This window comes from Tupaia chinensis, unplaced genomic scaffold, assembly GCF_000334495.1.
Source record: "Tupaia chinensis unplaced genomic scaffold, TupChi_1.0 Scaffold000270_2, whole genome shotgun sequence".
Lineage (NCBI taxonomy): Eukaryota > Metazoa > Chordata > Mammalia > Scandentia > Tupaiidae > Tupaia > Tupaia belangeri.
In genome coordinates, this window is record NW_006159751.1 from 3481560 (window position 1) to 3497669 (window position 16110).

The 16110-nt window shown below is 40.3% G+C and overlaps 1 protein-coding gene across 6 annotated transcripts in view; it reads left to right on the forward strand.

Moving 5' to 3' along the window:
- Positions 1-6: 6 nt before the first annotated feature.
- The window catches only part of MAGI3 (membrane associated guanylate kinase, WW and PDZ domain containing 3), a 302211-nt gene continuing 286107 nt past the window's right edge, over positions 7-16110 (forward strand). For all 6 annotated transcript variants that reach the window (XM_014588240.2, XM_014588239.2, XM_006149615.3 and 3 more), the window contains exon 1: positions 7-504. In XM_014588240.2, the coding sequence (XP_014443726.1) occupies positions 189-504 (316 nt within the window). In that variant the 5' untranslated portion in view covers positions 7-188. The remainder of the gene's footprint in view (positions 505-16110) is intronic.

The window sequence follows — 16110 nt, forward strand, 5'->3', positions numbered from 1 at the left end:
TCCGAGCGGCGTCTGGGGGCGTGGAGCGGCCGGGCCCCCCGCGGGCTGTGGTCGGGGTGGGGGGCCGGAGCAGCGAGGCCCCCCTGACCCTGCAGCGCGGGCCGCCTGGAGCCCCAGGCTGAGAGGGGGCCGGAGCGGCGCCCCGGCCGCCCGCGAGGGGTCTCCCCCATGGTGCAGCGGGGTTCGGGATGTCGAAGACGCTGAAGAAGAAGAAGCACTGGCTGAGCAAGGAGCAGGAGGGCCCGGGGTCCTGGCCCGGGCCCCCGGGCGACTTCGGCGCGGAGATCCGGGGCGGCGCGGAGCGCGGCGAGTTCCCCTACCTGGGGCGGCTCCGCGAGGAGCCGGGTGGGGGCACCTGCTGCGTCGTCTCGGGCAAGGCGCCCAGCCCCGGGGATGTGTTGCTGGAGGTGAACGGGACGCCTGTCAGCGGGCTCACAAACCGGGACACCCTGGCTGTCATCCGCCACTTCCGCGAGCCCATCCGTCTCAAGACTGTGAAGCCAGGTAGGGCGGCCCTGCCTTTCTGCCCCGGGGGGATGGAGGAGGTTCTGGGTGGGCATCCCGGAGCGGCCGCCTGTCCCCACGGCTTACCGTCCCGGGTACTCTTTAGACCTCTAGGGTGTGCCTGATCCTTGCCGAGGGGGAGGGGTGGCGATGGCGATTCCCATTTTGCGGATGAGAAAACTGAGTTCTGGCTTGGCAGGGCTGCTCTGCGAGCTGTCACAGCATTGCGACCCAAAACCGGGTCTCCTAAATGTGTAGCTTGGTCTCCCAGCGCAGACGAGAGTTTAAGACTAGAGAAAGACAGCCTTTGCTGCTCTCCTTTGTAGAAAAGATCATCCTGATCGTAACCTCTTCTTTGGAACAGTCGTATGCATCTTCTGGGCAGGGAAAAAGGTCTTTACTATGGAGGCTTTTGGTGCCAAGGTTACCACCTAGGGTACCTGGGGTGGGGTGGGGGTGGGGGCTTCGCTGCTTCCGTGTTCCTTGCACACTAGCAGACATCTCGGAGCTGACAGCCTAACTCCGCCAGTCCAGGTGGTTCAGGTGTTTGCGTACCGATGAGCGTGCAATATATGGCTGTGTGACAGAGTGGTGTGTTCTTGCAGGGAGCTGTTGAATAGTGTCTGGGTTTTGAAGGAAGTCCGAGGTGCCTAGCCGAGTAGACGCTTTGTAAAGCGTTTGATTTTTGCAGAATTGTGTTGAAGTGGTTGAGTAAAAAGAGCTCCTGTCGCCCTGGTATCTTTTATGCTCGTAAAATCTGCTGCAAAGCACGTTAAGGTTCTGGCATACTTGCCAGTTCCAAAGCATTGATCGGACTGCGTACAGGGAGATCTGATAGTCTGTAGTAGTCCTTATGAATTTGTTATCCACGACGTTGTTGGTCGTTTCAGCGCTGGCAGGATGTCCTTCTGTCTTGAGATGTTTGCAGGAGGCAGAATATTGATGATAACGTTATTAGAAATCGGACTGTTTTTGCTGAATGTGTTCCACTGAATCTCTGGTGCATCAGAATATAGGGGCTGCTTAATTGTGACCTGCTCTAGGTATCAGTCCATCCCTTTACTCCAAAATGCTAGAAAATTCTGGAGAGAATTTTCATTTGTTATCCCCCTCACATTTTCTGTTCTTTCTCAGCATCTCGCATTGGAAATATCTCTAATAGTCCTTGAGATTGACCAGGACTGATGATGTGTGGTGTAATTTACTAACGTCTGTGTGCTGTGGGTATATATACATATGCACATGGTCCTACAGTCTTTTAGTTTAAGATTTCCTTCTTACAGCCTATTCCATCATACTCATTTTCAGTTTATGGGTTTGTATGAGATTTCTTCTTAATTTTAATTTAAAAAACTTGTAGAATTGAAAAACTCTCCGAATAGTTTTGAGAATTATAAAATTCTCTCCAAACTCCAACTTTTAGAGTCATATATGGAGGAAAGAGGAAAGGCTGTTGGGTCAGCCAGTCAATCTCTGTTTCTAACATGTAAAATACTGTTAACAGTATTTTAGACAACAGTTATTACTCTAGGTGTCACTTAGTTCAAAAACTGTGAGTCAGGAAGTAGTTAGAACCTCTGCAACATTGCTTTGTGTTTTGTGTTGATTAGTTGAGACAGAGTATAAGTGTTATTTTTAAAAAGTCTTAAAGTTGGTATATTGATGGGGAAGCTAGTGTGTTCTAAATTACTGTGATTCTTGTAGAAGACTGGAGAGGTGGCTATTTAATTAACATTAGTTTGGTGTCTGTGTTATACATTTTTCTCAACCTTTATATCAAATTTAAGAAAATAATTCAAGGTGTTGTGTGTCTTCAGCAACATTGTTAACGAACTGTGTTAAATGCCCCTAAATGTAGTTGACTTTTTTTTACTGTAATAGAATTTTGATCCCTGACAACCACAAGTGCTGTCATGACAATTTAAAATATTTAGTCAAAAATAAAGGGAATAACATTTACGGCTGGTACATTTTGTGATCAATAATAGAAGTTCTGGGGACCAGCAACTGGTGTAATGGCTATGTTGCTGGACTCCAATGTAGTCAACCGCCATTCGAGTCCCCGACCCAGTGGCTTAAACTCATGTCAGGCGCGTGTGCCTGTGTGTCCAAGATCCCAGAAGGAGAATGGAGGAGAAGGGATTGCAGAGTGGCCATTCCCCCTGCGGGGGTGAGTTCTCACTTTCTGTTGCTCTGTCTCTTTCTGTTTTTCTGGAGTACGCATGGGCCCTATAGCAAAAAACTCTCAAAAAAAAAAAAAAAAAAAAAAGAAAGAAAAGAAAGAAAGAAGTTCTGAATAATACTCTGCATCAATTATTTTTAATGAATACCAGTATGTTGGTGTCATTGAGATTAATACTCTCATTTCTAAGCAAATTATAATTTTAAAATTTTAATCTCTTTTGAGAAATAGTGTTTTAGTTTAATAACCTTGTGTTACATACTATATTATATGGCTTTGCTTAAAAAGCAAACATTTGTTATAAAATAGTAGGATATTTACAAGTTAAACACAAGACTTTAAATGTTGTAGATTCAGAAATTGAAGAGGTTATTTGTAGAACTTTGGATTTGATTAAAAACAACATAAAATCTTTCTACAGGAGTTACAATTCGGTATATTGTGATTTATTTTGAAAAGGGTGAAAATCCACAGTAAAGGAATTTAAAAAGAAACTGGCCCTGTACATTTTTTCCCTTTCACCCAAACTTTGTGGTGAGAAATGAATTTTTCAATTTAATAATGTACTGCAAAGTGTACTTAACACTCTGTCTCTTGTCTTGACTAGTAACTCCTCATTAAACTACATTCATAACATGTCATTTAGAAACGAGCACAGTGGAAGAGGGAGATCAGGCCATTCCTGGGCAATGTAATATTAGTGGGGAATGATCTCATATCGTCTTCCGACCAAGTCCCTGAAGGAGGAAGAGCAGGCCTGAAGGATATGGCCGCTGCAGCTCTGAGTCTTCCTAGCTTCCTTCACCTTGGGGAGATGCTCAGGGCAGGCCGGCCGAAGTCAGTATCATACACCACAAGACTTAATGAAGGTTCTTCCTGGCGCTGACTCTCTATAGCCTTGATTTAGAATTTTCTTTCTTCCTTTTGTTATAATCTTTAATAAATAGTTGAAAGTAACCCTTTAAAGCATAGTTCCTAATCTGAGGCTTTTCCTGAGCCAGTTAGGGAATTTCTCATTGTTTTAGTCATAGTATAGTATTTAGCAGTCCATTTTTTCCCCCCACTTGTAGGAAAATCTTTGGTTCTACCTGTTGTTTGGATCCATTGGTCACCTGTTTCTTAATTATGACCCTTTCATTCGTTTTTCTACTAAGAGAAAAGTTGCACTTGAACTTGCACTTCGCATTTTCCGAGTAATAAAGGAAATTGAACTTTGGACCTCTAGTGAACAGACTGGGATTAGTTTCTATCAATAATAGAAGTTCTGGGGACCAGCAACTGGTGTAATGGCTATGTTGCTGGACTCCAATGTAGTCAACCGCCATTCGAGTCCCCGACCCAGTGGCTTAAACTCATGTCAGGCGCGTGTGCCTGTGTGTCCAAGATCCCAGAAGGAGAATGGAGGAGAAGGGATTGCAGAGTGGCCATTCCCCCTGCGGGGGTGAGTTCTCACTTTCTGTTGCTCTGTCTCTTTCTGTTTTTCTGGAGTACGCATGGGCCCTATAGCAAAAAACTCTCAAAAAAAAAAAAAAAAAAAAAAAAAAGAAAGAAAAGAAAGAAAGAAGTTCTGAATAATACTCTGCATCAATTATTTTTAATGAATACCAGTATGTTGGTGTCATTGAGATTAATACTCTCATTTCTAAGCAAATTATAATTTTAAAATTTTAATCTCTTTTGAGAAATAGTGTTTTAGTTTAATAACCTTGTGTTACATACTATATTATATGGCTTTGCTTAAAAAGCAAACATTTGTTATAAAATAGTAGGATATTTACAAGTTAAACACAAGACTTTAAATGTTGTAGATTCAGAAATTGAAGAGGTTATTTGTAGAACTTTGGATTTGATTAAAAACAACATAAAATCTTTCTACAGGAGTTACAATTCGGTATATTGTGATTTATTTTGAAAAGGGTGAAAATCCACAGTAAAGGAATTTAAAAAGAAACTGGCCCTGTACATTTTTTCCCTTTCACCCAAACTTTGTGGTGAGAAATGAATTTTTCAATTTAATAATGTACTGCAAAGTGTACTTAACACTCTGTCTCTTGTCTTGACTAGTAACTCCTCATTAAACTACATTCATAACATGTCATTTAGAAACGAGCACAGTGGAAGAGGGAGATCAGGCCATTCCTGGGCAATGTAATATTAGTGGGGAATGATCTCATATCGTCTTCCGACCAAGTCCCTGAAGGAGGAAGAGCAGGCCTGAAGGATATGGCCGCTGCAGCTCTGAGTCTTCCTAGCTTCCTTCACCTTGGGGAGATGCTCAGGGCAGGCCGGCCGAAGTCAGTATCATACACCACAAGACTTAATGAAGGTTCTTCCTGGCGCTGACTCTCTATAGCCTTGATTTAGAATTTTCTTTCTTCCTTTTGTTATAATCTTTAATAAATAGTTGAAAGTAACCCTTTAAAGCATAGTTCCTAATCTGAGGCTTTTCCTGAGCCAGTTAGGGAATTTCTCATTGTTTTAGTCATAGTATAGTATTTAGCAGTCCATTTTTTCCCCCCACTTGTAGGAAAATCTTTGGTTCTACCTGTTGTTTGGATCCATTGGTCACCTGTTTCTTAATTATGACCCTTTCATTCGTTTTTCTACTAAGAGAAAAGTTGCACTTGAACTTGCACTTCGCATTTTCCGAGTAATAAAGGAAATTGAACTTTGGACCTCTAGTGAACAGACTGGGATTAGTTTCTTTGATTTTGCTTCCAGTATAGTCTTAAATCATTTCTGTTCTGAATAATGACATGAGTAGTTAATTTTGTTTTGAAATTCTCCAACCTATGACTATGCAGAGTTTTATGGAAGATCTAAATATTTGCTTCTTCTTACATCCTTAAATACATATTTCAGTGGTTGTAAATTATGTAGATTTTATTACAGAGATTATGTATTGATACAGTAACTACCTGAAATCATTGTCTCCTGCCTAATTATGCACACACTGTATTTAACTACCCTAATTCTGATCCTATTTTTAGGGGTGAAGAATCACATGGAACAATGTTACTGTTTGTTTAAATAAAAACTAATTTGAAACATCCTGTGTAATGTTAATTAATGTAGGTGAAAGTTTTCACCGCTATTTGGGACATCCAGTCTGTACGGGAATTTTGTTAAAATGAGTTCATTCCTAGAAATACAGTTCCCGTTGGTGAAGAAACATTTCTGGATGTTTTTAAATAAGGGATGTTTATGTTATGTGAGAAATTGATAACTCTGTGTCTTTCTTTTAACTCTTGGATAGTTTCTGTTACTTTTTTTTTTTTTTCGTTTAATGGGTAATATGGGATTTGGGGGAGTTTTTAGGAGGTTATAATATCTTTGTAAAAGAAAGGTTAAGAGAAATTAGTTAATTGCTAGCCTCCTATGTTTGGAATACAATTAATTCTTCAATACCTTTTTTCTCTTTAGTATTTTTTTTTTAAGTTTTGCTATAGGTGAGTGTCCTTGCCAGATACACACACACACACACACACACACACACACACACACACGCGCGCGCGCGCGCACACAGGGGAGGAGGGGAGGGAAGGAGGGAGGGGGAATGTGATAGATCACCACCTGGAGGGGATGGCCATGCCACCAGCCCCTTCTCTTTCAATCTCTAGGGATTTGGGGCACACATACACACGAACATGGTGTTTCCAAGCTACTGGATCTGGGACTCAAACCACACAGTCAGCCATGTCAGATCCGGCACCTTAACCTCCATGCCATCTGTTGGCCTCCCTTATAGTATCTTTTTTTAAACGGTAGAAACTAGAGGTTGAGGGGCCGGCAGGTGGTGTTTAAGAGCACTGGACTCCTGCCTGGCTGACCACCGTTTGAGTCCCTGACCTGGCAGCCTGCTTTTTCACTTTCCCTCCCTCCCTCCCTCCCTCTCTCTCTCTGTCTCTCTCTCCCTCTCTCTCTCTCACTTTGTCTCTTTCTGGCCAAATTTAAATAAATAAATAAAGTTAAATAAAATAATTCTAAAAAAAGAAACTAGAGGTTGAGTGAGACAGCCCCTTTGTTAGGCAGAATAGCACCAAATTTTGATAAACCTTAAATTTGAAACTTTCCTGCTTTTCCTAGTTTTCATAGTTTTTGTGTTCTAAAGATCTTATTACCTCAGGGGTTCAAGTTATGGGTTCTATTGATTGACACCTTCAATTTCTACAACTAATGGGCTTCTACTATAGCAGTAGAACTCTGATTTCTTTAAATTTTATAAAATGATCCTTACTATTGGGTCATCAGAAAAGTTATAACCTATTTTTTTTATGCAAAAATGGGTCATGACTTTTTTGACAACTCTATATAATATCTTTGGACTTCTAAAAATATTTTCTGTCCATCATTTTGTGGGAGTACTACATCTGTACATCTCAGATATATTTCATTTTGTTCACTTTCCCAGTGTATCATTTTGTTGCTTTGATATTGCCCTGACCCCTGACTTTTTATAATTTAGTCAGTAGAATTTCACTTTCTAAAGCTGAAATATTTTTTAAAACTCTTTAGTTTCTTGCAATCTCAGTGGTATAGACAAAACAATGTTTGACCTTTTTAATTTTCAGATCATTTATACATTTTTATTCAGTTTTTACTGCTAAAATTAATTTTCATAGAACGTAATTCGATGTTGTTGAGGATTATAAATACTCTTTCCTTGGAGTTCCTGGGTTGTATTTTCTAAAACATTTTGTTATGAGAGAAAAATTTCAGTGATTCTTTCCGTGTCTGGTCTCTAACTGATGGAAATTGAGGGTAAAACAAATCTAGATTTGTTTAAGTTTTGACTTACAGAGTCATTGCTAGAGGCCAAGCAGTGGTGCAGCAGTAATACAATGGGCTCCACGTTGGATCCACAGTGGGATCCACTCCGCCAGCAGGTCAGGGTCAGGAGCACACCTGTGCTTCAGGATGGCTGAGGCCGAGAGTGGATTGTGGTGCGACAGCCCTGTCGGGGTGCCTGCCTCTCTGTCTCTGTCTCTGTATGTCTTTCTCTTCCGTGAAAGAGATTTTTAAAAAAGAAGTCAGTGCCTAATTTCAGGTAACTAGTTTCATGAAGTCTTTACTATGTAATCTCCAAATCCTTTGTAAATTTAGTGGGTACTTAGTGTTTTGGGAGTATGCTACTAGAATTTTTATGACCCACTTCAATATTATTTACCAATTTCCAAATACTGATTTTAGAGTTAGTTTTGAGTTATTTGTGATTTGACGCAGGGTATTTTCCTATTGAAGACTAGAACATTGTTACTTACAGTTATTTTTGCCTTTTTTCTAAACTTTTCATAACAATTTTCTTCCAAATATTTCTTAAAATATTATTTTGATAAAGAGAAAGAATGACCTGAATTTACAACTGGGTAAGAGTGAGATTTTTCACATTACCCAGGGGTAATGGCCATGCCACAATCCCTTCTCCTCCTTTTTCCTCTCAGGATCTTGGGCATGCATGCACATGAGCCCAGTGTGAGTTTAAGCCACCGGGTCTGGGACTCGAACCATGATCAACTACATGGGAGTCCAGCAACATAGCCGTTACACTAACTGCTGGTCCCCCCCTATTGCTCTTCTTGAAGGACAAATAATATTCAGAATATTTTCCAAGAAAAGGTGTTTATTTTACTTTATCAAGAAAAAATAAAAATTACCTTATTGGCCCACATTCATTCCCTCAGCAAACATTTAGTGTTGCACCCATGGTGTGCTCGCTGTGATGATGTAAAAATGAGTCAGGGATGGTCTGCCTTCAGGAAGCTCACAGTTTAGTGGGAGCTTAATGACTCATTGCTAAGGTATACCTGTAGCAATGGTTTTGGCCTTTTCTCCGTTTCTCCTAGTATTTGAAAGTCTTTAGGTTAGTTTTAGTATGAATTTTGATGAAAACTAGAGATTAGTTAGCTGCATAGTGTGCTGTTCTGAAAAGTGACTGTAGGAACCAGATGGTGGTGCAGCAGTGGAATGTGATGCTCTGTGAAACTGACCCACATGGAAAGTTTCAGGGTTTGAGTCCAGAGACCTCTGTAAGTTTACCAGGTACATGTGGGCTTATGAGCCAGGGCTGACTAAAGTTGAGGGTGGACTGTAGAGTCAAGACCCTGTTGACAGGACCAGCAGATGTTGTAATGGTTTCCTTGCTGGACTCCCACATAGTCAACCATGGTTCGAGTCCTGGACCTGGTAGCTTAACACTCAGGCTGGGTGCATGTGCGTGCATACACAAGATCCTGAGAGGAGAATTGAGGAAAAGGGATTGTGGCGTGGCCATCCCCCTGGGGGGTGATTTCTGTCTCTCCAGCAAGCGTGTGCACTCCATAGCAAAAATCTTCCTCTAAAAAAAAAAGTCCCTGTTGGAGTGCTGTTTTTCTCTCTCTCTAAGAAAAATAAAAGTGGTTGTGAAGTGGTTGTGAAAGGATCTGTGGCAAGCACATGATGTGGAGGTTAAGGCTCTGGATCACACATAGCTGACTGCACAGATCGAATGCTGAAAGCTTGAAAATCACACTGGGCATGTGTGTGTGATTGACACAGAAGTAGTTTTATGAAATAAAAACAAAAACCCACAAGTGGGACCAGCAGTTGGTGTAATAGCTATGTCACTGGACTCCCATATAGTAGACTGCAGTTCAAGTCCTGGACCTGGTGGCTTAAACTCACGCCGAGGGTTTGTCTGTGCGTGCCCAAGATCCCGAGAGGAGAATGGAGGAGAAGGGATTGCGGCGTGGCCATTTCCCCTGGGGGTGGGGGTTCTCGGTTTCTGTCTCTGTCTTTCTGGTGAGTGCATGTGCCCCATAGCAAAAAAAAAACTCTCCGAAAAACCCCCCAAAAAAACCCCACAAGGCAGGACAAAAGAAATATTTATTAATAAGTATTTTATTTTCTGAATTTAATCTAATAGAATTAAGCAAAATTGGCTTTTTTTTCCTCTAATAATATAACTTTTAAAAAATCCACTTTCCTGGAGTAGTCATTACTCTTTGGATTTGGTTATTTACTTTGCAAAAGGTATCTTGTGACATACAGCTTAGATCACAGTAGAAAAAGAAAACTCAATTCACATGTCAGTTTCTGAATTTGTAAGAATTCTGTGGCAAATGACAAATTTTACTGAGGTTAATTTAGGCTAAAAAGCAGCTTATCGATTTACATATATGAAAATCCAGGTATACATCAGTAACCTAAATTCATGTTCTCATGTGATGGTCATCAGGGCTATTACTTGGCTTTCTTTTCTTTCAGATTGACTTATTTCTGCCCTGTCCTCCATTAGTGTAGCAGGAGAGGTAACTCTGAATCCCCCAGACATACAAGGTTCTTAAAGCTTCTCACCTCTTTGTGGAATCCAGTAACAAATCTCATGCAGGGATTTTTGGCCCTGTGCCCGTATCTTGGACCAATCACTGTGCAAGGAGAACTATGGGGTAGTATGATTGGTCAGGCCTGGGGGACATGTCTACCCTTGCAGCAGGGTATAGATGGCACATTGTGATTAATAACATAGCTGAAGCCCTGGAGATAGGGAGGGGTAGTTCCTCAAAGGGTAGGATGCTGAAGAGACAGTACTACAGGAAATGGCCTCTTTTAAAACATTTAATCTCTCCTATTTTGAAGCTGGCAGCAGTACACAGTTATCACAAAACTATCATTTTTTTTTTTTTGAAAGCCAGATATTGGCAGTAGACCAAACAGACTTGATTCTCAGATAGTGATTTTACTTAATTATTTTATCCAAATATTACCATATTTGATACTTTTATATCTAAAAACAGTTTTTAAAGAGCTGTTACTTTAAAATGTTGAGATGTTGATACCTTCATGTGCATGATTTAAAAGTACTCATTGTAATTTTTTATAAATTTTCTTTTTTTGCTTTTTTTTTAATAATCAAATGAAGTTCTCTAAATTAGTGCTGCTTGTTCTTAGGTAGATGGAATACTTTGGAGGATAATTTAATTATCTTTGACATTAGAAAAAATGATTATAAGTCTAGTTAAACACGTTTTTAAAATTTAATATTCTACCATTTTGAAAATGAATTTCTAAACTAATTGCTTTTCAAGGTGTTTTGCTTTTCAAACAATGGTCTTTTTAAACATAAATTGAGACAGCGTAATTATTGTATTATTTCTAAGAACTCTCTAATAATACCTGTTAACCATGATCTCATAGAAGTTATACATAAAGGAACTACTTCAGTGAGTATTAATTTTAAAACACTACTTAAACGTGGTTGTAATGTGGTATCAGTTTCATTACTAAAAAAGTTATTTGGCAGACACTGCAGGATAAAATCTGACCCTCTTCAGTTAAAGGAACAGGGTCCGACCCACTCAAGTGCACATGGATTCCCCTCTGCTAGGTGTTGGGCAGGTAAAAAAAAAGTCGATCCTCTTTACATTCTTTTTTGCCTCCACTGAGGGAACATACCTCCTTGGAAGGGAAGTGGAGAGCTGAAGGAGAGTGGGTTCTTCAAGTCTCATTTCACACTATTTCTATATTCTAATTACTGTATCGATGTCTTTAGCTTTGGTACTACAAACAATAATTTTAGTATCAGCCTTATGTATGATATACACATTAGGAGTTAACAGTTTTTCCAAGTGTCACCTGGTAGTTGGCCCTTTAGTGAATATTAAATGTTGGTAGGTTATTGGTAAATATACTTACGTACTTATTATACATAAAAATGAGCGTCCATGGAATTAGGTGTGATTTGCCAGTAAGAATCATAGCAAGGACTTTATTTTTAGTCTGTACCCCTTTGGGATGTCTTATATTTGGAAAATTACTGCTTCTGCTGCAAAACCATGTAATGATTAAGTTCTTCAATATTAATTCCATATACTGATAAATTAAGCCATGTAATCTCTGAAAATAATATGGTCTCCCTTACCTCTGCTCACAGAGCTATTTCTTAACCTGTCTCAATAGCTTTCAGTAGAAGAACACTTTGTCAAAATATTATTAATTTAAGCTAAGGAGTCTATTCACTAATTTCACCATTTAAGTTGCAATGCATATGCTAATGAAAATTTTAATTTCCTTTGACTAGAGTTAGATTTGCTAAATAAAGCTATCTCACAAAGTAAAGCTGATGAGTAAAGTAATGCTTCAGTCTCCTTTTGCTGGCAACTCCAAGTTCATACAACCTCACTCTCTGTCCAGTAAGGATAATTTGACTTGGAGACATGACATGATGCACTAACAGTCATATCCTGAGTAACAACCATGTGTCAGGGCATTATACACTCACCTCATTTAATTTGTTATATATGCTGGCATTCATAGCTTCCTGTGAAGAAATACATATATTGTTATTTTCTGTGAGTTGGGAGGTATCATTTCCCTTCACGCATAAGAAAACTGAAGTTCAGGCCCCCCTGGTGGCATGGTGAGTGCTAAGGTCAAGATGTGTCGCTGGAGCCCACATGACCAGCCCAGCCACGGGTTTGGATCCCCTGGTCAGCCTGAAAGACACACTTAGGCACTTGTAGGTATCTAGGATCCTGACAGGCTAGAGGGCTGGAAACGAGGGCTGTGGTGTGGCAGGACCCTGTTGAGGCTGCTTCTTTCTCTCATGTGTACATGCTCTTTATCGTGAATTAAAAAATGAAAAACATGAGCAAAAAAACAGGTTCAGAGAGATTAACACACCACAGTTTCATAGAGTCACAGGGAGAACTATAAACTGAAACAGCATTGAGTTTTTCTTCACTTTCTGGGTAGAATATTAATTCATTATGTCTGAAAGATTTCTGTCCTACTTCCTTTCTCTAGTAAAAGGAAAAATCCCACAATTCTGAATTGTTCGAGTGGGTGTCAAGTGCAGTAAAACACTGGGTAACTACTTAAAATAAAGCTTCATTGCTTAGTTCTATTTCTAAGCAAAATTTGTGGTGCCGCAGCTTTTTTTTTTTTTTTAACTTTGCCAGAACACGCATACACTCAAAGGAAGCAGAGACAGAGAGAGAGAGAAAGTACAAAAACACTCCCGCCCTACCCCCCTACTCCATGGAGAATAGTCATGCCATAATCCGTTCTCTATTCCTCCCTCCTTTTGGGATTTTGGGAGTCCACACACACAGCCACTGAGTCTAGGATTTGAACCACACACCTGGTCACATGGGATCCAGCCACCTGAACCACCACACCACCGGCTGGCCCTATGGTAGTACAGTTTATTCTGTATGGTTAGACTGTATGATGGTTATAACTAAGAATTACTCATCAGAAAATTAGTATGCATTATTGCTGCATAAGTATGAGAATATTTTCAGCAGTTATATGTCAAAGCCTGGATACTTTTAGGATAAATATACTTGGGAAAATGGTATACTTGTTACTGGAAATAATACCTTGTTCTCATATATACTGTCCTCTTGCTGTATAATTCACTCACCAGGAAGGTGTTTGTTACCACACTTATCTTGAGACAGGTAGCCTAGAAAATGTTGGATGAATGTAAGAATAAATACATTTTAAGATTTTGGGGTCTTTTGTGAATATGCAGACTCTTCTTAATACTTTGCTTAAGTAAAACTTAGCCAAGCTAGATAGAAGAATAACTCACTGTGTTCAAGTATCTCTTTCTTCTTCTAGTACTTCTAGTACTTCTTCAAGTACTGCACACTAAGATGGAGCCTTTAAAGAGGTTGTGGAGTGCTGGCACTTCTTATTCTTTAAGTGGTTGTGGTGTTGGGTTTTCTATCTGGGCTTAAACTCAGTCACTCAACTGGAAGGAACCCTAGCAAGGCAGTCAGTACCCTTAAGCAGTAGCTGAAAAAGTTGAGGCTTAGCAAAAGTAGTAGTCATAGCATGAACCTAGCAGAGCAGGGACTAGAACTCAGGTCACTTGAGTCCTTTCACTGTTTTGATTTCTGGCATAAGAATTTATATAGAAAATTGGTGAAAGAAGAACCTGTTAAACATACTCAGTCTCTATGAAATCTGCTTTCTTTTGGAATTAATTGTACTGTGCTTGACTCTGTTTGTTAGGCCATCGACATGCATGAGTGTGGTAACCTAGAAGTTGGAGCACAGGAAAAATTTTAATTATTATATGCCTCAGATTTTCAGAGCATTTTTTAGCCTTACATAATGGTGTAACTTATGGTTAAGATTTAAACTGTCATGAAATCGTTAGCTGGTATAAAAACTGCATATTTAAGTATTTGTTCTTGGTCATTTGAGCTTTGAAGAACATTTTATTTTTCCTTATAAGAGAGATACTTTACAGTACTTTCAGTAAACTTCTTGGGAAGAGTTGCTGCTGTATGATGCAATGCTAAGGCTGATTCTTGCCCTGCTTTGTGGGTGTGATGCTCCAAGTCTCAGCTGAGCCATCTACCCCTAATTGGAAATTTTCTACTTTTTGTCTTAGTTCTGAGCTGGAGACTGGGCACTGATATGCACACGACCTTGTTGACTAGCTGAAAGCAGCTAAAAGCTACAAGTCTACAGGCCAGTGGGGCTCTGCTTCACTTCTGCTGTCCATAGCTTGTGTCCTGCATCTTAATGCTGGAATCAATTTTGCATCTGAATACAAGCTGTAAAGGAGTCTAGAAAATACAGTTCTAAGTTTTCCAACTTCTGCATTTGAGGAAGGAGTCTTATAAGGAGGTGTATGCTGAGTGTCAGCTGATCCTTTCCCACATATCATCTTCTTAAACATTTTAAATACAGTTTAGCCTATTGATAAATTATTGTCATTTCTGTGAGCCTCTCTCTCTCTCTCTCTTTCTCTCTCTTTTTTGGTTTTGTCATAGGGTGCACTTGTAGGAAATAGAGAGAGAAAGAAAGTGAGAAATCAGCTTCCAAGGGGGATGGCCATGCCATAGTCCCTTACCTATTCCCTTCCAGGGATTTTGGGCATGCACGTGCACAGCGTGATTTTCAAGCCTCTGGGTCCAGGACTCAAACCGCTGTTGGCCATGTGTGAGTCCAGCATCTTAACCACTGTGCCATCTGCAGGACCCTGAACTTTTCTTTTTGAAATGAACTGTAGTTGAGATATCAGTAGGACCGATGGATTTTAACATTTGTCTTTTGTACTAGGTTAGCTCATGTCTGTCCTACCTGCTACTGAGACATCTGTGTTCTTTATCGTTTGATCTCAACCTTCCTGTAAGCCACGCACATCCCAGGCAGGGAAGGCACCTCAACCAAAGCAACCAATTTGTAGACTGGTCAGCAACCTATGATTCCTGTGGCTTAAAGTGATGAGTGGGACCAATATGAATCTTTCCTGGGGATTTAAGCTAAGATAAAAAGGAATGAAATTTTGACTGAGGATCGGAGCTTCAGCTGTGAGATTTTTCTGTCATATACTGGAGGCTGCTGTACTTTTTTGTAAAAATAATTGTTCATTTCTTTTTTTTTTTTTTTGACAGCTTTTTACTATCAGTGTGTACTTGCTGGAGAGACAGAGAGACAAAGAGACAGAAAGTGAGAAATCGCCCCCCAGGGGGTATGATCACATGGGAATCCCTTCTCCTTCATTCTTCTCTCGGGATTTTGGGCATACATGTACATGTACCTGGTGTTTCAAGCCACCAAGTCTAGGACTCAAACCATGGTCAGCCACACGGGAGTCCAGTGCTTTAACCTCTGTTCCCCATTGTTATTTCTTTTTAAAAAGTTAAAAAATATTTTTTTGCTTGAGGTTATGTGCACTTGCCAGAGAAAGAGAGAGAGGAATAGTGAGAAAGTATCCCCATGGGAAATGGCCATGCTGCAGTCATTTTTCCATTTTATTTTTTTGATACTTTGGGCATTCATATGCATATACCTGGTGTGTTTTTCTTTTTTTTTTTTTTAATTATTTAACTTTATTCATTTATTTCGATTTGACTAGAGAGAGACAGAGGGAAAGGGAGAAAGCAAGCCACCAGGTCCTGGACTTGAACCGTGGTCAGTCATGTGAGAGTGTCCAGCACCTTAGCCGCCACACCACCTGCTGGTCCCTCTGGTGTGATTTTTCAAACTGCCACGTGCAGACTGGAACCGTATCATTGGCCATATAGAATCCAGCTGCCTTCACCACCACAACTCTGGCTGTCCTGTAATTGCTAAAATTTTAGGAATTTTACAAGTCAGTTGTCAAATAGCTGTTATGAAGAATTAAGTTGCTGGAGGGACCAGTAGATGGTGTAGTAACTATGTCACTGGACTCCCATGTAGTCAACTATAGTTCGAGTCTTGGACCAGCGACTTGAAACTCAATGCCGTGACTATATGCATGCCCAAGATCCCAAGAGCAGGATGGAGGAGGAGGGATTGTGAAATAACCATCCCCTCTTGGGAGGGGGGGGCTTTGATTTCTTGCTTCCTGTCTCTCTGTTTCTCTCTGTTCAGCGAGTGCACATGCCCTATAGCAAAATTCTCTCTCTCAAAAAAAAAAAAAAAAAAGGAAACAAGGGGTT